Below are 25,148 nucleotides of genomic sequence, written 5' to 3' on the forward strand. Positions count from 1 at the left end.
CTGGACCCACTGGACTGTCCACTTGGGGCCCCAGCCTTTATACACAGAAGCAAACTCACAAAAGGGTGGGGCAAGGCCAGGAACCTTCTATTGGCTAAGCACCCAGGGCTTTAGAAACCACAGGACCTATCAGGCAGCCCAGGCAAGGGGAACCAAGAAATGGCATCCCCAGAGCTCTCCACCAATCGTTAACTCAAAGGAGAAGTGGTGGTGCCACAAAACAAAGTCCCAGGGATGGACAACCACTCCCCACCACTCCCCAAGAGGCTTAGGGACAAGGAGGGGCAGGCTTGGGCTTCGAGACTGGCCCCAGATCCATAAGCCATGTAGAGTCCTGGAGCCCCACAGGCCTGGGCCCTCTCACGACCCTGTGAGAGGAGCCTGACTGCTCCAGGGGACAGGACAAGTAGACACACGGAATCACATGGAACTACAAAGGGCCTTTACTCTCACTGGCCTCCCCTTCCCCCCATCCCCCCGCCACAGGTGTGAGAAAGCAGGACACCTGTCCTTTTTCTGAGGGCTGCATGGCTAGGGGACTATGGTTTACAGAACAGTCCAGCTTGCTGTGGAAACAACTCCGGGTGGTGCTTGGAGGGGGAGCTCGTGTGTAGGGAGGAGGGCTGTGCCTGGGAATGCCCCCTCCCAGGGCAGTAGAAGGACAGAAGTCCCAATCTGGTGATGGCTTTGCTCCTCCTCTGCCTGGTGGCTTGAGGCAGACTGTGTTTATGGACAAATAAGGTCTGCCTGGGGGACGGCTTCTTCCCCACACTCAGCCTCTGTTGTCACTGTACACAGACAGCCCAGGCCCCCTATGCCCACCCCACCCACACTACTGTGTTTGGTATAAACAGACCAAGGTCTTGCAAAAAGCAGACACAGCCTCTAAAGATGTGAAGGTCTTGCAAAAAGCAGACACAGCCTCTAAAGATGTGACAAAAAAAAAAGAAAGAAAGAAGAAAGAAAGAAACAAACAAAGAAAGAAAGAAAGAAAGAAAGAAAGAAAGAAAGAAAGAAAAAGATAGAAATGATGTGGCCTGACCTCATGTGACCCTAGCTAACTAGGCTTTGTGATTCTGGGGGAGAAAGAAAGCCAAAGAGTACCCCCCCCCAACACTAGGCAGGGCACCTCCAATCCAGGTACCTGGCTCTTGGTCCTCTACATGCTTTCTCCTCCCATGAAGCCAGACAAAATGGAAGGGGGGAGAAAAGGGGGTTGGGAACATGCCTGCCAATAGGGACCAAAGAAGCCTGAAGCCCCAAGATCCCCATGATAAGATCCCCAAGACTTTGAGAACCTACCCATTGCCCAGAGTTGGATTCAAGGCCAGAAGGCCCCCACAAAACCCTCCAAGGTTGGACAGAGCAGGATTCCAGGAAGGCCAGGGGAAGAGCAGTAGGAGGAGATCCAAAAGGGCTTGGCCCTGGCCTAAAGTGAGCAGGGAGTAGGGGCAGTAGGGGTGGGCAGAAGAGATGAGCAGGTGAGTGGAGGCTTGTTATAGGGGCAGAGGTAGAAAAGGTAGAGGCTGGTATGGGCCTCCTATGAGGACACTGTGAAGAGCTGGTCAGGGGAGTAGGTGCGACTCCAGTTCCAGAACCCAATCCCCCACCACTCGGCCTCTACCCCCAAAGCTCTCTGTATTTCCCCCTTCCCCCCTGAGGCTGCCTCTCCCCAGCTCTCTTGGCTACTCCCTCCTGCCACCCATCTCAGAGTCTCTGTGCTCTGTCCCCATCCAGATGGTGTTGGGCCTGTTCCTGGTTTTCTTTGGCTCTCTCTCTAAGGCAAAAAAAGCCAGGCTCGAGGCAGATGGAGCCTGGCCAGTCACAGCCCCCACCTCACTCTCACTGTGCCCTGTGTGCCAGCACAGCACAGGGTCGAATGACCCATCCTCGGGCCAGAGGGGCCTTAAGAAACTTCTGGCCCAGGTCCCCCACTCTCAGAGAAGTCTCAGGCCCTAGGAGGTGCAAGGTGTGAGGCCCCTCAACGCAGGGGCACTTTCAGCATGTTACCTTCCTGAACCCACTTTCTTCCTCTGTAAAATAGTGAGGAGGCCTCTCTCCTATTCAGTGTGGTAGCGAGGATTAAAGGAAATTCTGTGCAGTTGCATCTGATCCCAGGGTTGTTTTTTTTTTTTAAAGATTTTTTTTTTTTTTAATTCATGAGAGACACAGATAGAGGCAGAGACACAGGCAGAGGGAGAAGCAGGCTCCCTGGGGAGAGTCTGATGAGAGACTCAATCCCAGGACTCCCGGATCACGACCTGAGCAGAAGACAGACGTTTAACCTACTGAGCCACCTGGGAGCCCCTAATCCCTGATCCCAGGGCTTAATCCTCAGAGGCTCCATTGGGGGGGGGGGGTGGCAGACACCACCAAGGACCCTCAGTGTTCCCACAAGAGCCCAGTCCTGGGAGATACAGACATAACTGTCACAGAAACTCCCCCCCCCCACACACACACAGATCATTTCAGAGAGAATTTGTGAGGGAGATTTTTTTTTTTAATGGATTTTTCCCCACCCCAATCGCTCTGTCATTTTCTATGCCACGGATAACCCAACCCTAATAATAATACCCTTTGGGTTCCCTAAAGTGAGGAAGCAAATTTTTAGCTGTAAAAATTGCTGAGAAATAACAATTGAGCGTCCTTCTCCTGGGACCAAAATGTTTTGTTCTGTTTTGTTTTCTATCCCCAGGCAACATTCCAACCTGGAGAGTTGGAGCGAAGGAAGAGGGGCTGGGAGACGTGTTCCTCATCTATCCATCCATGCGGTCACCCAACAAATGTTATGGAGTGCCTACAAGGCTGGAGCCTGCCTCTCTCTCTCTCTCTCTCTCTCTCTCTCTCTCTCTCTCTCACTAGGGAGACGCAGGCTCGGTGCAGGGACCCGGGGCAGAGTCCTCGGTGGACGGAATCCTGCCCCATCCAGGGCTCAGGCACCTCCTGCTACCTCCACTACCCCGAAAGAGTCCCGGGTCCTAGAGGCACCTGGGTGGCTCAGTGGTTGAGCATCTGCCTTTGGCTCAGGACCTGATCCAGGGTCTGGGATCGAGTCCCGCGTTCGGGCTCCGTGCCCGGGAGTCTGGTCTCCCTCTGCTATGCCTCTGCCTCTCTCTGTGTGTCTCTCATGAATAAATAAAATCTTTAAAAAAAAAAAAAAAAGGTCTTGGTCATAAGCTGTCAGCTAAATGATTTTAAAAAGGAACCTGGGCACCCTGGCTGGCTCAGCGGTTTAGTGCCGCCTTCAGCCCGGGGCCTGATCCTAGACACCCCGGATCGAGTCCCCCACGTCGGGCTCCCTGTGTGGAGCCTGCTTCTCCCTCTGCCTGTGTCTCTGCCTCTCTCTTTCTGTCTTTCATGAATAAATAAATAAGCTTTTTAAAAAATTTACTAAATAAATAAATAAATAAACAGGAACGTGGCAGTCCCCGTGTGGTCTGCGAGCCTGTGTACACGAACGCCCCCACCTGGCGAGGCCGCGGGGTCCTGGAGCCCCGCTCCGCGCGGAAGAGCGCCCCCTAGAGTTAAGACAGTGCCCGGGCGTGACTCTGAGCCCCCATCCTTTGCTCCCGAGCCTCCCCCTCTGTCACCAGGAGTCTCACCTTGGAAAAAGTACGTTCTGTTCACTGCAAACGGACTGTTTGCTTCTTAGCTTTCTTGCAGCCCAGCCACCCGGTGCTTATGTTCTCCATGTCCTTTCTCTGCCCTTCTCCAAATCCCTCAGAGTGGGCATCTGACATGCTGTTTATTCTTTGAGCACTTGGTCCAATGTCTGTTTTCCCATCAGAGCAGGAAGCCCCTTGAGGGTAGGGACTAAAAAGCAAGCCGACGTTGGGGTTACGAGTATGTGTCTTGGGCGCCTGGGTGGTTCAGTCAGTTGCCCATCTGCCATCAGCTTGGGTCATGATCCCAGGGCCCTGGGATGCAACCCAGTGGGGCTCCCTGCCCAGCTGAGACTCTGCTTCTCCCTTTCCTGCTCCCCTATTTGTGCTCTCTCTCTCCTTGTCAAATAAATAAAATCTTAAAAAAAAAAAAAAGTATGTGTCTTGAGATAGACTCTGAGTTCAAGCACTGCTGTGTGGCTTTGGGCAAATAAGAACCTTTCTGAGCTTCATGTGGCTGGCAACTTTCTAAAAAGGGGCTGATGAGAACCTCTAAGCCATATGGCTAGAGTGAAAACCGATGGAGATAACAATTGAGCCCTTACTAAATGTAGCTATCTCTTTCTCTACGCATCCCCAGTGCCTAGTACATCATATGGGTTTATTTATTTAACACTTATTTAACATTTATAAGTAAAGAGAGTCTTTATTTAATAAACTGCTCAGTACAACCATAGAGTGCTTTTCAACAGATCTACCTTCTAAGGTAGTTTGCAGGGGTTTTTTTTCTGTTATTCCCTTATCATCTTCCCTTCAGTATACAGATGGAGATACTGAGGCTCAGAGAGGTTAAGTAGCTATCTCAAGGTCACACAGCTGACAGGAGAGGATAGAGGATAGAGTCAGGATTTGAACCCTGGCCCTCTGGGTCACAATCCCTGCTCTTAATCATGGTACTATGCCCCACTCTGCTCGATAAATATGTATGGAATTTTAAAAATGAATCTCCAGGCAACATTCCAACCTGGAGAGCTAAAGAATGAAGTCTACCCCTCCCCCTAAGAAAGAGGGCTGATGGGGGAAGCGTTCCTCATTTATGAATTCATTCATTCACTCATTCAACAAGTCCCAAAGAAGTATCCCACCCAGCAACCTGGATTCCAGGCATGGCAGTGACCTGGAGCTTTTCTGAGCCCTGGCTCTCCAGCTCCAATATGGGGACAAAATACTTCCCACTCCACTCCTGGGCCATGAACCCTGAGGATGAGTAATAGGAATGACAGTAGTGGGGCTGCAGTGGTTTTCATAGATGAGGGGTGGGGCGGGCAGGGTGTGCTAATGATGGAAATAGGGGGGCAGGAAGCAGGACCTGTGGTCTCAGCAGGAGTGCCAGCCTCAGGGGTCCTGCCTGATTTGGGAATTCCCTTGGGTTGCTTAGCCTGTAGCCTGCGGAGGCTGCAGCAAAGAGGGAAAGAAAGGCATTACTGACCAGAGAAGCAGCTTTCCCTGAGGATTTAGTGATGTCTGATCCAGGGAGGAGGAGGCCCAGTCCCGCTACCCACTCTATCCATCCCATGAAGTAAGATGATCCCCATTTATGGACTAGGAAACCAGAGGGATGCAGGTTGTCCAAGTTAATGAACTAGTAAAGAATGAGCTGGAACCTGAGTCACCTCACACCTGCCGTCCACCCAGGCCAAGACACAGGACTGCTTCCTGTCCATCCGCATGGTGAAGCCTTTGGCCAGAGGACCCCAAAAGCTCACTATTCCAGCTTTTTGTTTCCATTTTGCTGCCTTTGGGATCCAGCGGAGTCTCCCTAAGACACAGGAATGACTGAGCCACTCCCCAGGGGAGAACCTCCGCGGCCCCCATTGTTCTCAGCACCATTCTCAAGCTGGGCCATGGAAACCCCTGGGGAACCATGGTCCATCTTCCAGGGTATCATTAGCACAGAACAGTTAGTGCTTAAAATCAGTTTTTCTGGCAGGAAAACCAGCATGGATATTCTTGGAGTCAAATGCAAGGCTTGCAGAAACATTTAATATAGAGCCATGTATCTAAATTCCTTTGGAGTTCTGACTGAACCACTTTGCCTCCTCTCCCGCCCCTTCCTCCAACCCCCAACCTCACCCCCATGCCTCCAGTGGACTGCTGGATTGCTCAGCTGGGCTCCAGTGAGCGTGCTTGAGAAGCCACTTTTCACAGGAAAATCCATTCCAGGTTCAGCACTCAGGGCTGTCTGTCCACTCTCATCCATTTCTTTTTAAGATTTTTATTTTTTTTTTTAAGAGAGATACAGAGAGAGGCAGAGACATAGACAGAGTGAGAAGCAGGCTCCATGCAGGGAACCTGATGTGGGACTCGATCTGGATCTCCGGACTCCAGGATTACACCCTGAGCTGAAGGCAGATGCTCAACCACTGAACCACCCAGGTGTCGCATGGATCAGGATTTACATGAAGGCTTTCAGTGCAAGGCTCAGGTGCCCCTGGTGCCCAGAGCCACTTGAGGCTCCTCATAGGACCTCATGGTGTAGATGTGTCAAATGTAGGGGTACCTGGGTAGCTCAGTCAGTTAAGCATCTTTGGCTCAGGTGCTGATCTCAGGGTCTCTGGATGGAGTTGGGCTCCCTGCTCAGCGGGGAGCCTGCTTCTTCTCCCTTTCCCACTGCCTCTGCTAGTGCGCTCTCTCTCAAATAATTATATAAAATCTTTTTTTAAGATTTTATTTATTTATTCATTAGAGACATAGAGAGAGACACAGGCAGAGGGAGAAGCAGGCTCCATGCAGGGAACCTGACAAGGGACCCAATCCCAGGTCCCTGGGATCATGACCTGAGCCAAAAGCAGATGCTCAACCACTGAGTCATCCAGGCATCCCAATTAAATAAAATCTTTTAAAAAAATAGATGTGTCAAACGTAGGCCTTCAAAGACGCCACCTAGACGCCCCTCCCTGAAGGCCACCCTGCGCTGCTTTCTGTGCAATCTGTAGGGGGCAGTGTGGACTCAGGCTGGTCCCAGGCTCTCCAGGGTTGCTTCAGCTGGGTCTAGACACTCCCAGCTCGCCTCTCCCTCTCCCTCTCCCGAGGACAAGTTAGCAAGCTGGACCCTGAGGGAGAAGTTAAAGGCAGTCTCCATTGTCTCTGCCTCAACTCGGCCTTGGCATCACCACCCTCACGCTTCTCCAGCATCGCAAGCCAGAGTCACCCTCACCTCTAATATCTGGATCCTGCTGCTTCCAGACTTCATCCTCCCTCTTTTTCCATCAGTTCTCTACAACCTTCCGCCCCAGTCTGTGCCTGGGCCACTCTGCACCAAAGATCCTCCTTAAGAGTCTGGGGGCCCTTCATTGTTTACCTCTCCAAAATTCTAACCCCTAACAGCACCCTCCTCTACCAGTCTACTGGGTTCCACCTCCTTGGCTCACCCCAAAGTGATGACATTGCTGTTACCTTGGTAACAGATGCTTTGTGAGTGGGTAGGGGGAATGGACTAGTGAAAGCAAGCTGTGGCTTCAGGACACCATCAGAGCCCTGGGAGGTAGTGAGGTGGGGGGTGGGGACAAACTGGTACAGGGCCCTGGGAGGGTGCAGCCAGGGGCTGTGACTCCTGACCCCATGACTCTTGTCCACCCTATGGCCCCAGCCCCAAGAAGAAAAAAAAAAAAAAAAACAGAATAGAAGGGGCCCCTGGGTGGCTCAGGTCATGATCCTGGGGTCCTGGGATCAAGTCCCACTTTGGGCTCCTTGCTCAGTGAGGAGTCTGCTTCTCCCTCTTCCTCTGCCTCTCCCTGTACTTGGGCTGTCTCTCTCTCAAATAAACAAATAAAATCAAAGAAAGAAGAAAGAAAGAAAGAAAGAAAGAAAGAAAGAAAGAAAGAAAGAAAGAAAGAAAGAAAGAAAGAAAGAAAGAAAGAAAGAAGAAAGAAAGGAGAAAGAAAGAGAAAGAAAGAAAGAAAGAAAGAAAAAGAAAGAAAGAAAGAAAGAAAGAAAGAAAGAAAGAAAGAAAGAAAGAAAGAAAGAAAATAGGAGATCTCTTTCAAGAAGATGTCTTCATGGAAGAGAGGGAAATAACCCCAATGCCACTATCCCACTCACATGAGAACATGTCTCCTGGACAGCCTCAGCTTGGCTGGGGGGGGGGGGGTAGGGAATGCACACACTGGAGCCCATGTTGTTCCCCTCCAGGGAGCCTGGGGCACAGAGAGAGGGAACAGCTCACCCAGAGTGTGTTAGGGACAGTGCCACGGGCAGTGGGAGGGCGGCTCTATGCCAGTGTCCTGAGTTCCAGGGGTTGGTGGCAGCAGGGAGTAGTGGAAGGGCTCTCCTCCAGCCCCTGGGGACCTGGCTGTCCCAGATGCCACAGCCAGGAAGTGTGTCAGGCACTTGCGTAAGAGCCTTCTATATTTCCATAAAATCATAATTACCGATGCCTGCCATAGGCCTTTGTTCATTAGAGCAGTATCTGTCTCTGGGGCCCCGGTGGGCCAGCAGGGTGAGGTAGGAGAGACTGGGCAAGGCCAGGCCTCTTACCGTGTTCCCTGCATCCCCAGCCCCACCGAGCCTGGGCCCTCTTCCTCTCCCCAGCTGGGAGATGAGAACCGGACTTGAGCTCAACCATGACAGACTCCTTTACCCTAGGAGCTCCAATTCTAAAACTGGAGAGAGAGACCAGCCTCTCATGGCTTCAGCTTGGGCTGTCCTTGGCAACCCGTGGGGGCAGAGGCTTGAACTGAAGATGGGAGAAAATAGGTCGGTCCTTATGGAAGGAGAAGCAATCCCTGCCATCAGAGAATCTGAGTAGAGGAATCCCTGGGAGTCATTCAGGCCAGGGGTTCTTAGTCTTTTGGGGATCTTAGATTCTCTGAGGAGAAGGTGAAAGCTCTAGACTACCCCCCAGAAAATGCTTATTCTCCAACATTTTACATAGCTTCAGGGGATTCATGAACTCCCTGAAGCTCACCTACAAGCTCAAGATTAAGTATCTCTAAATAAATAAATAGGATAGATGATAGATAGATGGATAGATAGATGATAGATAAAAACTATTATGTCCTTACTCTGTCCACCTCTTTACATATGTTAACTCATTTAGTTCTCAAAAGAACACTAAGAGATATACAATTATTGCCCCCATTCTACTCCAACTCCCTATTTCAACCTAATCTACTACTCCAATTGTGCTAATCGAAAAAGAAGGAGGGATCCCTGGGTGGCGCAGCGGTTTGGCGCCTGCCTTTGCCCCAGGGCGCGATCCTGGAGACCCCGGATCGAGTCCCACGTCGGGCTCCCGGTGCATGGAGCCTGCTTCTCCCTCTGCCTGTGTCTCTGCCTCTCTCTCTCTGTGTGACTATCATAAATAAATAAACATTTAAAAAAAAAAAAAGAAAAAGAAGGAAAACAAAGTCCCTTCAGAGACTGATAGGTCTCTGCCCAAGGTCTCAGGACAGGAAGAAAAGTTCAGACCAGGATGAGAACCAGTCTTTCTTCATGTGCTGGATATTGTGTTGCCTGCAGATCTGGAGTCATCCGGTCCCTCCCTCTGTCCCCAAGCTCCCAAGAGCCTAGCACCCACTTTCACTCATTCCGCAGTCCCATTAAGAGGCACCAGCAAGTTCTATTATGACTTCAGGTCTAGGGAGCCCTCCTGGGTGTGACTGTTACCTACCCTTTTATAGCATCTTGCCCTTGGTTCTGCCCACTCCTCATCTCTGCCCTCTGACTCTGAGATGGGATCATGTTCCTTCTCCAGAAGCTAGCCTGGCTAACTCCTGCCCTGTCCCCAGTCACTGCAGTGGGAGTTGTCAGCACTGAAGCAATGACTCAGACTTAGTTCATGAAAGACTGCTCTGAAACACGAAGGCTGCAGGCCAGAAAGGACATCCAGAGGTCATGAGATGCAGCCCCCTGTCTCCTCCACATCTGCCCCATCTTGAGCTATTGATGCCTAAGCCAGATGGGCCCCAGGGCCCACCAACTTCCCTGGCTTTCCTGGGTCACCAGGAGCGCTGCTTCCCCTGGAAATTTTCCCCTAAGTCTAGTCAGAATCTCCTTTGGAGGTGGTTCCCACATGAATTAACAGGAAAGTGAAAGAGGAAGCCGTTTCTTCTCTCTACCCCAGGGAAAGCCCTGGGAAGGGACGGATCTCTCAGAAGAAAGTAGGAAAGAAAGAAAACAACTTGCCCTGTCATCTTCCCTGGGCGAAGGGGAGCTACCTCAGCCATTCTTCTCATGGTAAGGTAGACATTACCTCTGTGTTGCTAATGAAAAATTCAAGGCTTTAAATGGTTTGCTCCCTACCCAAGATCACACAATTAATTCATGATTATACGGGTATTAGAGTCTAAGAAACTCAGAATCTCTGCTCTTTGGGGGGAAACAGGCATACCTCCCCTCAGGAGGTCTCCAGCACAGAAAAGGCCCCTGTTCGCTCCCGCCCAGGCTAGATGGAGGGCCTGATGACCCTACCTCAGGGTGCATCAAGCACTCCTATGTCTGAGTGCCCAGGGAGGGATGTTGGGCTAATCTGGGCTGGGCCAGAGGGAAGATGGCAGCCCTCACCTCAGAGGGCATTGGCAGAAGGCTGGCTAATGAATGGGCCTTTGGGGAGACTGGTCTGAGGGCTGAGGCCAGGATCCTTCGAATCTCCTTTCAGGAAAGCTGGTGCTCAGAGTCAGTCTGCAGCTGATGTGAGTGGATCCGGAGGGGGAGGGGACTAAGCCCCCACAACCACAAACCCTCACTTCTGCCCGTGTCCTACTTCTGCTACTGGCAAATAAATCTCTACTCCTGCACACAGTAACCTGAGCAGTGCTCCAATGGTGAGCTCACTTTGGGAGGACAGAGATGGCATGAATGGCTATGTGCAAGGGCCGGCAGGAGAGAGGCCACAGGGCTCAGCCTCTGTTCCCTAGAGCTGCCATAAAGGCAGAACCTTCTCGAGTGCCACCGCACCCCCACCCCCTGCCATCGTATCACCCAGACTTCAATCCAGAAGTTTCTTCAACCACAGCAAAGGAAGGATTCCTTCAACCTCCAACCTACCTTCCTTTCTTTGGACAGGCCAAGAGATAAAGCTAGACTTTTGGTCAGGGCCAAAAGGGGCAGGGAGAAGGCTGGCGGTAAGGGAGGACTCGGGGAAATGGCAGGTAAGCAACATGCATAAAGAGGTACCTTTGGGCCAAGTGGACAGAGGGCAACCTGGAGAGTAAGAACCGTCTTCCCTCCACCTCTCCCAACCTCCCCCCTCCCCATCTAACTCTATTTGTAGTAGGATCTCTAGGAGGAGAATGTGTCTTGAAGAGTTTTGGGGACCTTAGGTATGGAGACTGAGGCCACTTCTCTGCTGAATTCCAAACACCAAGCCTGGAAAGGAAGACAGTTGTCTTGCTTTCCATCCACAAAGGAGGGACTGTCAGGCTTGGCCTTTGACGTTTGGTGTTCAATTGTCCTCTCTCTGCTTGAGGAGCAGAGTCCCCTCCTTGAGGACTATGAGGACATCCCCTTATAGTCCAGGGATGTGTATACTTGGAGTCCTCAAGGCAGAGGCGATCCAGTTAATGGGGCAGAAGGGTCCACATTCTTCCACTACTTCGCTCTCAGAAAGTCCTAACTTGGATCTGACTCTCAACTATCCTTCTGCAGATCCGACCTTTTCCTGTGCGTCTCAATCCCATACGGACTCTGATCTCCCAAGTCTCTCCACGACTTTGTCACGCCCCAACCCCCCCCCCCGCCACCCCCCCTCGGACCCGTTCCGGGTCTTTTGGTGTAAAACTACCCCCTCCCCACATCTTTCCCTTTCAGGCTCCTCCCCATCTGGTCGAGCCCCCCCCAGGCTCCGCCCAACTCGCCCTCCTGGCCACCACGGCAGCCAATAGCGGAGAACCTGATTTGCATAGCGGCGCGGGGGAGCCGCCGAGGGCAGGGGGAGGGACCAGGCGACCTCCTAAATCAAAGTTGGAAGGCGAGGACTGGGCGGAGGGGCCTCCGGGTGCGGGGCCGGGGCCGGCGGGGGGAGGGGAAGGGGATGGGGGGCGGGCGCAGAGGACGGCGGGGCCGGCCGGACACGGACTGCTCCGTCGCTCCCTCCCTCAGCTCATCCCCGCGTCCCCACTTCCCTCCTCCCCTCGCTCCGAGCAGCATCCTCTGCAGACCCTCGGTCCTCATTCCCGGGGTCGTCGGGCTCCCGCGGCTCCGTGTAACTACCCCTCTTCACTGGCCAGCCCGGCAACTTTCTCCGCCCGCTCCCGGGAGTGGGGGGGTCGCTTTGCCTGGGCGGATTTTTCCTGGGGTTCACTGGGGGGCAGTCTCTGGAGAAGGGCCTCAGGGTCCCAGGGAGACATCTGCCATCTGCCACCTGCCCCCGTCGGGTCTTGGCACCCTCTCTTCCCCTCTCCCCCAACCATGACCGAAATGAGCGAGAAGGAGAACGAACCGGATGACGCGGCCACCCACACGCCCCCGGGGACCGTCTCAGCCCTCCAGGAAACCAAGGTAACTCAGGAAGCGAGCGGCCCGGACCCCTGCCCGGTGCGCCCCCAGCCCTGGTTGCCTCCTCCCCGACGCGGTCACCACCGTGGGCTCGGGTGCCCTGGGGTCACGGCAACGGGACCCGCCAAAGGGACCCGCGCGATCCCTAAGGCTCTGCGCGGCGCCCGGGGCGAGTGGGTCCGCGACGAGGGGCCACGGGGAGCCCCCGGCACGCAGGCACGACACGCCCTTGCGCGCGAGGAGCGGACGCCTGCCGCGACCCTCCGGGGAGGTTGTAACTCGGCTTTGTTGGAGGGAATCGGCGCAGCGAAGGCGGAGGGAGTGTGTAGCGGTGTGTAGCGGGTGTGGGCCGGTGTACGCGCTGGTGTGTGCGTGCGAGGCGCACCCCTCCGCGCCCGCCCAGCCCCTGTCTGCAGCTCGGCCCGTAGCTCGCTCTCCGCCGGTCTCTCGGAAAATGTCTCCACAACCTGTTTGTCTGTCCGGGGGTCTCTCCGCTTCCTTTCGGCGTCTATGTGTGTTTACCCCGAGTCTCTCCGGATGACTCTCTCGGCCCCGCCGCAGCCCTGCATTCCCCCCGCCCCGCCAGGCTAGGCTCGGGGCCGGGAGGCCGCGGCCGGGGGTGCGCAGCTTCCCGGTGAGCGCTGGGGGCTGCGGCAGGCTGGCCACCGCGGGCGGGCCCCGGGGCACGGTGCTGCGGCTCCCGAGCAGGACGGGCAGCCCCACCCCCACCTCGGGAGCGGGACAGGGGGCGGGGCGGGGGGGTTGGGTGGGTGGAAGGAAAAAGAGAAGTCATCGTAATTAATGAATGTCATAATTAACCCTAATTATGTATGATTGTTACTCCTGCGGGAGTCACAATGAATAAATTATTCCCCAGTGAAGGCAGGCAGAGCCCAGACTCCCAGCGCTTTAGGGGTTCGGGGAGGCCACCGATTAAATTTAACGCCCACCCAACCTCTAATCTGTCCACTTCCTCCTCAAGTTCTAAACGCTCAAGGCTGACCCGCAAGAAGTTCTGCGGGGAGCAACCTGAGCTGAGCTGGCTGGGGATGGGGAGAGAAAAAAAGAGGCTGTGTCAAGGGCACTCCCTGCCTCCTCCCCAGACTCCAGGCCGAGGCCTCCTTCCCTCTCCCTTGCACCCTGGTGTTTTTTGTTCCCACCTGCTCCTGTAAGGAGGGGGGCACTGAAGACCAAAAAAATGGGTTGGGTCTTTGGCTCCTTCCTGGTGTGGAGTGCTCATCTATAGCTCTTTCCAATACCCCTCTTGCTCCTAATTCTGTCCAGGCCACCCCTCAGGATATGAGGTTAATTCAAGGTCAAGGTCATCTAGAGAGTGACCAGGAGTAGATCAGTAGGTACAAGATGGGGCCTGGCGGAGGCACCCCAGGGAGCTCCTCACCCCTAAACTAGAAGGACCCACTGGTCTCCATGTCGGTCTTCAGATCTGAACTTGACCTTCTTCTGCTCCCTTCTGAGAATGAGACTCTGGTTCTCTCAGAGCACAGAGTTAACTCCCCCTCTCAAAGATCCACATCTCAACTAGGAGTGAGGTCTTGGGGTGGGAGGATATTACCTGGAATATTTGTGTTGGCTTTTTTTAAAGCAGAGGGTCTCAGGAGCCGAGCCCCATCCTGAGCGCCAATATCCCTGGCCTTCCCAGTTGCCTTCTAGTCCCCCGGGACAGACAGACACATTTCCCTGCTTGCTTCCTAAGAGCATGGGGGTCTCCCAGGCCCCTGCCTTGCTTCCCACAGGAGGTCTGGCTGCCCGCCCCCCCACCCCCTTCTTAAGAGCTTTCTAAGAGCAGTCAGGAGCCAGGGCAGTGCTGCCTCAGCAAACCCACAGGCTGCAAGCTCAGCTGTGTGGGCAGGGGGAGGTCAGGCCTGGCAGATCTGTACCTCCCTCCTCCCAGCCCAAGGACTGTCCAGTGCTATCACCTCTGACCCTGAGCCATGGAGATCACAAGAGCAGGCCACTGGAGGGGGACTGCATACCTTGCCTTGCCCCTTCACCCTCCTCCCCTAAATCTCACCCTTGTGAAGGACTGTTTTAACAACAGAGGCTGGGCTGGGGATTCTGGGTGCAGGTAGTGCGAGTACCCAGGAAGGCAGAGGTGGGCAGGGAGAAGATTCAGGGCCCTGCCAGCCTCATTAGCTCTCCACACCTTAACCTGTCCCAAGGAAGCTTTGGTCTCCAGACTATAGGGCTTGGGGAGGGGGAAGGGGGAGTGATGATGGCCTACCAAACTCAGTTTGAGGCAGGTACAACAGAGGGGGCTGGTGTCTTTTAGATAGTGAAGCCAACATTCCAGGCTTATTAATCAGTGTTTGGGGCCCCCTGGAGGGGGCCCTTCTTGCCAGCCTAAGTCCAGCCTCCTGCCCACACCAAGATTGGATCATATCCCTGCACCCAAGCTACTCAGTGACCGCCTTGGTGTCATTACTGCCATCTCTGCGTCCCCATGCCATCCTACCACCGGGTGGTACCATCATTCCCTTTGGTGCCATCCTTGGGAAGACCCTGCCATGCCAACTCTGCCATCTGAGTCAGCTTGTGCCACATCCGCCACCACCCACTGCCAGCTGCCTAGTGCCCTTTCAGGAGCTGGAGGGAAGTGAGGAGATGCTGTGGGGAGTTGAGGAAATGAAGGGACCATCCAGTATATGGGGAGGTGGGGAGGAGACAGGCAGGCCAGGCCCAGCCTCTGGGAGGGGATTCAGAAGAACAGGCCTGGTGGTCCAGGTTCCAAGCCAGACAAGCTCCTGGTACATCTGGAGAGAACAGGATCCAGGTGGGGCAGCTTACCAGGGTCCATGGCAACTTCTCTCCATGGTTACTGGGGGCACTGAAAAGATAGCTGATGGCAGATAGGGAAAAACCCTCCGTGGGAAGAGAGGAGGAGGACCCTCTCCTCCCTGGGAGGAGTCCCAAGGGTACGAATACCTGGCCAGGCTGAGCCGAAATGAGGTTCGAATAGCCAAGCCAGATGTCTCTTGAGTGGACAGGCATCAAGCCATTTGGCAGAGGTGCCCCCATCTTGCTGTCTAGCCACAACCCTTGACATCTGCCAGCCATCCCAGGTGATAGGTTGTTCCTTCTTGCCTCTCTGCCCTCCTGGGATCTGGGGTGCACAGCAGAGCCCAGCAGTCGGTGAGCAGAAGTGGGGCTGCCCCAGTGCTGGGGAACATTCTGTTCCAGGGATCTCTGTACCCTGCAGAGGTGGCTCTTGGCACTGAGGCCAGGGGAAGACCAGGAAAGGGCAGAGGCTGGAGAGTAAGGAGGCTTAAAATCTCATCCTGTGGGAATTACTATAGAAATAACAGCCTTGGGGGGTGGGGGGAACATGACTGATGTCTTCAAGTGTTTGAAGGACTGCTGTATATAAGGAGTCGTCAAGGGAGGAACAGAGCCAAGGTAGGAACAGAGCCGATAGGCAGAAAGATCTCAGGGAGGCAGGTTTCAGGTCTATATAGGGAAGCACTTTTCAGCAATTGCAGCTGCCCAAAGATGGAGTGACTGTCCCAGGAGAGGGTGCGCTTCCTGCCACAAGAGGTGACCAACAGAGTCAGACAACTATCTAGAGGGGACATGGCAGAGGCGTTGTGGGATGATAGTATGGGCTGGGGACTACTCTGGATGGCCAGTCTTGCAGGTTCCTGCCAACCCTAAATGTCCTGATTGACCTGGTGGACAAGCCCACGGCGTAGCGGAGGGATGGGGGTCAGGGCTAAGGCAGAGCCCAGAGCAGCAGGACTTTCTTGGTTATTTGGGCTCAACAGTCAGAGCCACTGGTTCAGGTTGTGGCTCTGCCACTTACCAGCTGAGGACTCATCCTGTGTGGGTGACTTAACTCCTATGTGCACGTGAGCTCATCTGCAAAGTGGGGCAATGGTCATCGGTCATCACTGTCTCCGAGGGTAGTGCCAGGATTGATGAGGTGCTGCATCTGAAGCATTAGCTCCATCCCAATATTCTGGCAATGACAGCCCCTCATTATAGTGTGAAGTTTACCTTTTTTCTTTTCGGACCCAGAACCATGTATTGCCTAGAGGGCCTCTAGTCCAGTCTCTTTCTTCTTGGATGTGGAGGAACTGAGGCTCAGAGAGTGGAAGTGCAGTGACTTGCCCTCAGGCGGTAGGCGTAGCTTTGCGTCCACGCCCTGCACTTCCTCCCAGATCCCTCCGTGCTCCAAGCTCTGGCCCTGGGGCAGAACAGTGGGTGCTTCTCCCACCTCTCTGGGCCTGTGAGAGCCCCCAGAGCCACACTGGCCCATAGAATACATTTATGTTCTAATGAATCCTCCCTCTGGCTCTCCACCTCTGCCCTAACACCCAGATGTCTGGGGCCCAGGGCCCCACTTCTCGCAGACACACAAAGAAGCCCACAGTGCTGTGCAGGAAGCCGAGTTTGGAAGGAGCTGGGCAACTCAGTGTGCCAGACACCTCAAGGCTCTGGCCTCCCAGCTGGCACACAGGGGCCTGCCTCTTGCCCAAACGTCTCCCTCTCCCTCTCTGCTTCTTCTTCTGTTTTGCTGCCTGCTGGACTCCCTGGGGCCACACAGGCTGCTCCATGTGCCAGCTGAGAACCATGACCGAGTCTCCCTGCCCGAAGCCAGGCCTCTGGCCCCCTTTACCCATTACTTGTGGGAAGGAGTGGGCAGGGGTAAGGGGGCTCTCACGAGAGGCGAGGGAAGAGGTTCAAGGATCTGGGTAGAGATGTTTCCAGACCTCACTCTGGGTTGGAGTGAGCAATGGAAGTAACTCTGGCCTCCCTGCAGAATTGACCCTGTGTTATAGAACATGGGCTCCGCTTAAGACTGCAGCCACAGGACACCTGGGTGGCTTGGTGGTTTAGCGTCTGCCTTTGGCTCAGGGCATGATCCTGGATTTCCGGGATCTAGTCCCGCATCGGGCTTCCTGCATGGAGCCTTACTTCTCCTCCCTCTGTCTAGGTCTCTGCCTCTCTTCCTGTGTCTCTCATGAATAAATGAATAAAAAAAAAAATAAGTGGGGATTTGATTCAACTGTCCCTGACGTTAAGGGGTTCCAGTCTCCTGGGGAAGTAAGAAGTCAATGACAATGACAATGTAAACCAGATTGGATCTATAGCGGAAGTGAGTACTAGGTGCAGTGGGCCCCAGAGGAGGGAGTGGTTATGCTAAATGGAGTTCCTGCTGAAGAAGAGACAGCTTCCCAGAGGAGGAAATCACTGGAAACCCTGAAGGATAAAGAGGGTATTAAGTGGATCAGGCAAAGAAGAGGACAAACACATCAAAAAAGCTCAGAGAAATAAACACGGATGAGTTCAAGAATCCCCGTGTCTGGGCTGCAGGTGGATGGTGTGGGTCGGAAGGGAAGGCCTGGCCAAGCTGCTGAATCTCATGACCGGGGCAAGGGCCTTGGCTGTGTCCTGAGGAGCCAGGAAAAGTTTTGAGCAAGGCCAGGGATCACCTCGCCAGCAGCTGTATGGAGAGCAGGGGAAGATGGGCAAGGGGAGGCAAGGGGTTGTGGCGCTGAACTGGGACAGGGCTGTGGAGATGATGTGGTGGGCATGGGGGAGGGGCTGGAGAGAGATTTCTTTTAAAAATTTTTTTATGATTTTATTTATTCATGAGAGACACACACACACACACACAGAGGCAGAGACACGGGCAGAGGGAGAAGCAGGCTCCATGCAGGGAGCCCAACGTGGGACTCGATCCCGGGACCCCAGGATCAAGCCCTGGGCCGAAGGCTAGCATTAAACCACTGAGCTACCTGGGCTGCCCTGGAGAGAGACTTTGGACAGGGAATCAGCTCTGAGGATGAGGGCCCAAGATGACCCCTCCCCCCCTCCCAGCCTGTTCAAGAACACAGGTGGAAAAACTGGGGACCCGCAGCATCTGTTTGGCCCCCAAAGTATTATTTTTTTAAACTTGAGTAAATGGTACACCCATATAGTGATAGCCAGTGTAGCCATAAACAAGAATGATGAAACTCTTTATATGTTGGTATGGAATGATTTCCAAGATTTACTGTTAAGTAAAAAAAGCAAGGCGTAGGAAAAATAGTACACTACCATTTCTGCAATGAAAAAAAAAAAAAAGGAACTACAACCTCCTGAATTTGTTTCTACCCAAATATGCAGAAAAGTCTAGATTTCTTTTGAAAAGCTGGCAAACCTGGCCCCACTAGGCTGGCATGTAGAGTAGCCCAGTTGTCCAGAGAACCCCAGCAGCTGCTGTGTGGCTGGTGGGCCTGCCCAGCCAGGACTCCTTTGCTCATGGAGGTTCCCACCTGGCTCCTGTAGGTATCCGGAATCATGACCACCTTCTGGAACATGGCAGCCTCTCTCTTAGTACTTCCAGGCTGCCTCTGACCAAGGACATATCCTGGCTCCCAGCCAGTCCCCTCTGGCTTCCACTTACAGCCTCGCTTCCTCTCTCAGCTCCAGCGGTTCAAGCGCTCACTTTCCCTCAAGACCATCCTCCGAAGTAAGAGCGTGGAGAACTTCTTCCTTCGCTCAGGCTCTGAGCTCAAGTGCCCCACTGAGGTGCTGCTGACCCCCCCAACCCCGCTGCCCCCTCCCTCCCCACCACCGGCATCTACAGATGGGGGCCTCCCTCCCCCAGCCCCCTCCCCCTGCCCCATCCCGCGGCCCCTGGCACCGCTCAAACCGGTCAGACTGCACAGCTTCCAGGAACACATCTTCAAGAGAGCCAGCCCCTGTGAGCTCTGCCACCAGCTCATTGTGGGTAGGTGCCTGAGGTGCCAAGGAGAGGGGCCCAGGTGGGGGCGGGGAGGAGGAGGCCAGGGAACAGCCCCATGTCGGGCTCTTGCTATGCAGGGCCCTTGATCCTAACTGAGCCCCTCACCCTGTGCGGACACATGAGCAACCTTGGGGTGGGTGGGTGCCCAGGGTCACTGTTTACTAGCAATGCAGGCTTCAGTGCTAGTTGACATGGCGGGTGTCTGAAGGGTAAGCCCTGGGCCTCGAGGCTGACATGTGTGGATGCCCTCACTTCCTCTGTCCGATGCCCTAGCCTGCCCCCTTGGCCCCATGCCCCTGGATGTATCCTCCTTTGCCTAATCCTTCTTGCTGAACCCAAATTCTTCTCAGGAAACTCCAAGCAGGGTCTGCGGTGTAAGACGTGCAAAGTCAGCGTCCACCTCTGGTGCTCCGAGGAGATCTCCCGCCAGCAATGCCCAGGCAAGGCGGTGAGTGGGGTTCATGCAGGGGTGGCTGGCTGTGGGTGCCCCCCAGCACCGGCATGTGGGGGGAATGAGTGCCTCCCCTGATCCAGGCTGGTTTCACTCGTGGGGTGGTCCTTGGGCTGGGGGAAGGACAAGTCCTTGGTGGGCTGTGACAGCCTCATGCCCTCTTTCTGCCCATCTTGCCATAGTCCTCCTCCTTCCGTCGCAACTTCAGCTCTCCGCTCCTTGTGCATGAGCCACCCCCCGCCTGTGTCACAAGCAAAGAGTCCCCACCCACTGGTGAGTCCCCCACCCCTCACTGCCCCTCATCCCGCTGTGGTGTGATGAGAAACCCACACATTCCTTAGATGGGCACCTCTAGTTCTTGGCACTTCCCTTTTCTGAATGCCCTTGTCCTGAATGGAGGGTGCATTCATTCATTCATTCATTCATCCTTCAACAGACAGTTTATTGAACACTTACTAAGTGTTAGTCATTGTGCTAGACATGGGGACAAGGCACGGAAGAAGGTGGAGTTCATGGTCTAGTAAGGGAGCTGGACATGAAATGGATAATCACACAAGTCATCGATTCATTACTGTTCTCATGAATGCCCGAACCCGCAAGGATAGGGACTAAGAAAAAAGTAGGCACCGTCCCCATCTGCAGGGATAGTGAAAGTGTCCAGAGATGCGCAGGATGGCGAGTTATTCCAAGGGGATCTGGAGAAGACTAGTGCAGGCAGAGAGGGTCTGGGGGTGGGACGGGGCAGGGAATGAAAGTGATACAGGGCTTCCGGGCAGAGCAAGGGTGGCAGCCGGGTGCCCGGCCTTGAGGGTGGCTCCTTGGCAGGGGCCAGCGGGAAGGTAGACCCCGTCTACGAGACCCTGCGCTATGGCACCTCCTTGGCACTGATGAATCGCTCCAGCTTCAGCAGTACCTCTGAGTCCCCCACGCGGAGCCTGGTATGTCAGGCACCAAAGGCGAGCCTGGGGGGGCAGGGGTCTCTGAGGGCAAGGCTCCAGGGGCTGAGCCCTCCCCCCACCCCTGACTTGTCCCCAGAGTGAGCGGGATGAGCTGACTGAGGATGGGGAAGGCAGCATCCGCAGCTCAGAGGAGGGCCCTGGAGACAGTGGTGAGTGGAGGCGGGCCCAGGGGCAGGAATGGAGCACAGGCTGGCCACTCCCTGCTGCCTCACACGCTGGCCCTGCCCTGGCATCTCTAGTATTCACAGCCCCGGCCGAGAGTGAAGGGTCAGGACCAGAGGAGAAGAGCCCCGGACAGCAGGTGAGGTTATGCTGGGACTGAGCCCTGGTAGGCCAGACGGGAAGGGGATGTCACGTCTCCTTGTCGTTGACCCCTAGGTGGGTGAGAGCATGGTGAGTGGGAGTATCTGCTCCTTCATTTATCCTACGTCTACGGGGATGGGCAATGCCAGGGTGAGTACGCAAGGAAGGCAGGGGGTATGACCCCTCCCCGCATTGAGCCGGTGCCTGGTGTGCCCAGTCCTGTGCTAACTCCCCAAGAGTGGGCAGTTCCAGGGAGTAGCAGGCAGAGGAGTATTCCCTTTCTCCCTCCTTGACCCAGTCCCCCAAGGATGAACACAGAAGATAGAACCTGACCTCTCCTTGTCATGGACCCAGGTGCCCTGTGTCCCACCTCTTAGCTCCCCCGCCCAGGGTAGGCAAGGTCAGGGCAAGTGAAGGGGGGGTGGAGTGAGGAGAGTGTCACCCTCCCACCACTGACCCAGAGCTTTTCCGCAGCCCCCCAAACCCCCTCTGCGAAAGGACGTGGGGCCCATGTACTCCTACGTCGCGCTCTACAAGTTTCTGCCCCAAGAGAACAATGACCTGGCTCTACAGTAAGTCCTCTTTGTGGTCTGGCCCCACTGGGCAGCCACCTGGCTCCAACCTCAGGGCGCTGCTCCCAGACTTTGGAACATGAATGTGAGGGGGACCTTCGGGAACCTTCTCCTGGCATGCTTGAGGCAGCTGAGGCCAGAGAGGAACTGGAATGCTCAGAGTCCAAAAGGGATTGGTGCCGATGTCATATCTCCTGCCCCCCTGCCCAGGATCTGCCCTAGAGATTGTCTGCTATACCTGTGGTCACAGTGTCCTCCGAGGGTGTCAAGAACAGCTCCCCCAGCTGCAGGGGGTGGGTGGGAGTGTGCTGGGGATCTGGGGGCCCCAGAGGGTTAAAATGTGGAAAGGGCAGATCCCTCCTGCCCATTTGCGACCCCAGCTCTGTCCTCCCAGGCCTGGGGACCGGATCATGCTGGTGGATGACTCTAACGAGGACTGGTGGAAGGTGACTTGGCTGGGTGGGGAGCAGAGGGACCCTGGTAGGCACTCCCCCATTCCCCACCTTCAATGGGCACTGCCTCACCTTCTTTCCAGGCCCAAAGACCTCCCCTCCTTCAGCCTTGGGCCCTAGCCAAGCCTAGGACCAGCACTTGGGACTTGCTCTCCCTTGGACCCTCCCTGCCTCAGCCTGTCCCTCTGCTCACCTCATGCCCTTCCAAGTGCAGAAGCCACCTTACTGGGGGTTCAGATACAGGAAGTCCAGGATCTGGTGTTTGATGGCATTGACTCGGAATGGGCATCAAGTCTAGAAGAAGCAACATGGGAGGGGGTGGCACTGGTGCTCATTGCCAGCCTCATCCCCAGGGCAAGATTGGCGACCGGGTTGGCTTCTTCCCAGCCAATTTTGTGCAGCGAGTAAGGCCAGGTGAGAACGTTTGGCGCTGCTGCCAGCCCTTCTCTGGGAACAAGGAACAGGGGTACATGAGCCTCAAGGAGAACCAGGTGAGTGCCTGGGCCCTGCAGCAGCCGGAGAGGTGGGCGAGGGAGAGAGGCAGCAGGGGCACAGGTGAATGCCCTGGAGGAGGACACTTGTAGCCTGACAGCAGGAGGGAAGGCAGGTCAGAGAGGTGGACTGCAGGGCCCCCCTCTCATCCCCCGCTGGGAATTGGGGCTGAGTTTGGTTAGACACAGCCTGGGGGAGGAGAAGAGCACTAGATTAGGAGTCCAGAGGCTTGGGTTTGAATGTTGGCTGTGCCTCTGGCTTGTGTAAACCCCCCGATAAGCCCTTTTCCTCCCCTTAACCTCCCCTGTGACATGGGTGTTCGGCCGGGGCATTAGGCCAGCTGGTCTCAAAGGTCAGCCCCAGAGTGCTGCTCCAAGTCCACTGATCTTGCCACCGTGCCCAGTACCCTGATAAGATCTACTCCCTTCCCCCCAGCTGATATCTCCAATTTCATCTGCTCCTGGTCCCATCATCCCCTGGGGTGGCCCCCTGGGAGCCCTCAGCAGGACTCAGGGCCAGGGCTGTAGGCAGAGCCAGGACTCAGCTCGCATCTCTCCCACTCAGATCTGTGTGGGCGTGGGCAGGAGCAAGGATGCTGACGGTTTCATTCGCGTCAGCAGCGGCAAGAAGCGGGGCCTGGTGCCAGCCGACGCCCTGACCGAGATCTGAGCGGAGCCCAGAGAACCCAGCTGCCACCCCTGCCCATGCCTGGCCCTTGCTTCTGGCCCCGGGAACAGGAACAGGCATCAGCCCACACTCTTCCTCCCTCCACCTTTCCTAGGGGCCACTCCCCATGACTCGGGAGCCTTCTGCACGGAGGAAGGTTTTATTTTTGGGATCCCAAGGTACCCCGAGGGGCTTGCTCCCCTGGACTTAAGGGTGAGGGAGGAGGGGACAGTGGGAGGGAACAGGGAAGCTCCAGGTAGGTCCAGCCACTGCCCAGACCCCACTCCCCAGTTGCCATGCTGAGTGCAGCCCTGGGGACGGGGGTGTTCCTGGGGAACTCTCCTGCTGCTTTGTCCAGAGGGCCTTTCCACTTCCCATGTCCACACCACCTTTGCATGCCTGACACCACTGCCCTCTCCCCGCGGAGCCCCTGCTTGGGTCTATGTGCCTGTGACCCTGCGGCTGTCCCTTTGGAAGGAAGTGGGGCCGAGTGCCTCAGCCCTCCGCCCCAGGGGGGTTAGGGGGCGGTGGGAGGGGATTTAGGACTGCAGGAGGATCCTGAGTCCACCTGCTGGTTTCACCACCTCTGTCACTCCATCAATTCTCAGGAAAGTTCTGTGGGAATCTCTCCCATTACTTGAAACCACGGGCGGACAAAGGAGGGGAGGGCCGAGTTCTGGGGAAAGTGTGGTAGATCAGAGACTGTCTCCTCAAGGAGAACAGTCACCACAGAGCAGCCTCATGGTACCCTTATCCATTGGAGAGGGACACTCCAGAATGACTTGCACCCAGAAACCTGACTGAGAACAAAAAACTAGCCCATGCTTAGGACCCCCATTTCACTGTCAGGACTCTAGAAGTCCCTGGTGGCAGGAGGCAGGGCTGGCCACCCAGGGGAGCCTGTGCTTCTTCCTGTCCTGGGTATCACAAGGCCCACCCCAGGAGTCCTGCCTCAAGGCTGACCAGGCCACTGCTCTTCCTCGCCCTCTCCCTCTGGGCTTTTCAGGAAGCACTGGGACCCCTCCTTCAGTGCAGGGGACCCTTCTGACCGAATTTGCACCCTTATCCTGGACAGAGAGTCCTGGGAGGAAGAGGGAGTGCAAGATGGTTAAGGCAGGCCAACAGTTCTGTTTGACCACCAGGAAAGGAGGGGGTAGGCACCCTGGGGAGGGGGCGCACACAAAGAGGACCCCTCCCTTACAGGTTGTTTTTCTCTGGTGCCAACCTCCCTCTCCCCTTCCAAGCTCAGAGCCTCCTCTTGTGCCCTTGATCGTGCCAGCCAATGCCAGCCCCCACCCTGGGCACAGTCACACCCTCCCATACAGTGGGAGGGACACATCCTCCTACCCACTGGCCCCTGCTCCACTTCTCCCCCCTCGGAGGGGGGCTCAAGCCACACTGCCCTGTTTGCTGCCATGAGGCCCCACCCCAGCAATATCCCAGGGGCGGGCCCGATGCCCACTGTACATGAGGCTGCATGATGGGTCTGCTGGGGCATTGCTGAGCCCCCAGACCCTTAAATAAATGTTTCTTGTCCCAATCTGTGTGCTCTGTGTGTCTGCTTGGGAGAGAGGATGGAAAGGTGCAAGGACTGGGGCGGGGGCTGGAGGTGCCAAAAGGAGACTAGCCTGGAGGGGGAAGAATTTGTGGATCTCTGAGGGGAGGGGTGCTGGGGTTGGCCCGCACTCGCAGGGGTCCCCATGCCTTCCCACCCCCTCCCACCTCAGCAGCCTGAGATGGGGATCTGGGGAGGAGTTTAAAAGAAAAGCTTGGCAGGGGTGGGGTGGAGTGGGATGTCGCCAGACGCTGGAAGGGGAGAGGGTAGGGCCGCGGTCACAGTCACATTGTGGCTCGAGGCACATCTGCGTCGGCAGGGGCCAGGCACCCAACTATGCATCCACACAGCTCTGCCCACCCAGGGTGCCCTCCAAGACCATCCGAGATCAGCCTCGCCCCCGCCACCCGCCAAGCCGCAGGCAGAAAGGCTGGCGGCGGGGACAGTCGCCGCCAGTGGGGCCCTGAGATGACTCAATCACGGCCGTCATCGAGAGCCTGGCACGAAGGGGCCTGTAGGGCCCCCCTCCCGCAGCAGTGCCCGCCGCCCACCTGCTCCGCAGAGATCCCTCGTTCCCCTCCACCCGCCTGGCCGCGTCATCGCCAAGGCGAGCACGTCCTGCGCTATTTATAGGCTGAGCAGACCGCAGAGGGAGAGAGAGGCGGGCTGCGGGGGTGCCAGGGCAACGCCAAAATGCGGGGTGGGGGTACCGCCCCTCCTGATGGGCCCCCCAGTGTTCCGCCCTCCAGCCCCCCACCCCCAAAGCAAGATTGGCCAGGTAGAGCCAGACACCCTAGCTTTCATTGGGTGCCTTCACCCAGGGAAGGCTCTAGAGCTTGGTGGGTGAGCAGC

At 55.7% G+C, this 25,148-nt stretch overlaps 1 protein-coding gene across 3 annotated transcripts; it reads left to right on the forward strand.

Moving 5' to 3' along the window:
• The first annotated feature begins 11,667 nt into the window (after positions 1 to 11,667).
• Positions 11,668 to 24,281, forward strand: STAC2 (SH3 and cysteine rich domain 2). 3 transcript variants are annotated; one of them, XM_055328608.1, is made up of 12 exons: positions 11,668 to 12,101; positions 18,525 to 18,831; positions 19,197 to 19,294; positions 19,480 to 19,570; positions 20,123 to 20,235; positions 20,333 to 20,405; positions 20,496 to 20,557; positions 20,635 to 20,709; positions 21,034 to 21,131; positions 21,526 to 21,577; positions 21,937 to 22,074; positions 22,640 to 24,281. In XM_055328608.1, the coding sequence occupies exons 1-12, from the start codon at positions 12,012 to 12,014 to the stop codon at positions 22,742 to 22,744; spliced, it is 1,302 nt and encodes a 433-aa protein (XP_055184583.1). In that variant the 5' UTR covers positions 11,668 to 12,011; the 3' UTR covers positions 22,745 to 24,281. The 3 variants fall into 3 exon arrangements, with proteins under 3 accessions (XP_055184583.1, XP_055184591.1, XP_055184600.1); XM_055328616.1 differs by having other exon boundaries at positions 20,635 to 20,649; XM_055328625.1 differs by lacking the exon at positions 20,635 to 20,709.
• Positions 24,282 to 25,148: the final 867 nt, after the last annotated feature.

Source organism: Nyctereutes procyonoides, unplaced genomic scaffold, assembly GCF_905146905.1.
Source record: "Nyctereutes procyonoides isolate TBG_1078 unplaced genomic scaffold, NYPRO_anot_genome, whole genome shotgun sequence".
In the NCBI taxonomy this organism is placed as follows: Eukaryota; Metazoa; Chordata; class Mammalia; order Carnivora; family Canidae; genus Nyctereutes; species Nyctereutes procyonoides.

Bases quoted from the DNA above. Each gene is read 5' to 3' on its own strand.
- STAC2 (XM_055328608.1), top strand. From the start codon at position 12,012: ATGACCGAAATGAGCGAGAAGGAGAACGAACCGGATGACGCGGCCACC. The intron at 18,832-19,196 runs GTAGGTGCCTGA...AATTCTTCTCAG, and splicing joins CTGCCACCAGCTCATTGTGG to GAAACTCCAAGCAGGGTCTG. The intron at 21,578-21,936 runs GTGACTTGGCTG...CCTCATCCCCAG, and splicing joins CTAACGAGGACTGGTGGAAG to GGCAAGATTGGCGACCGGGT.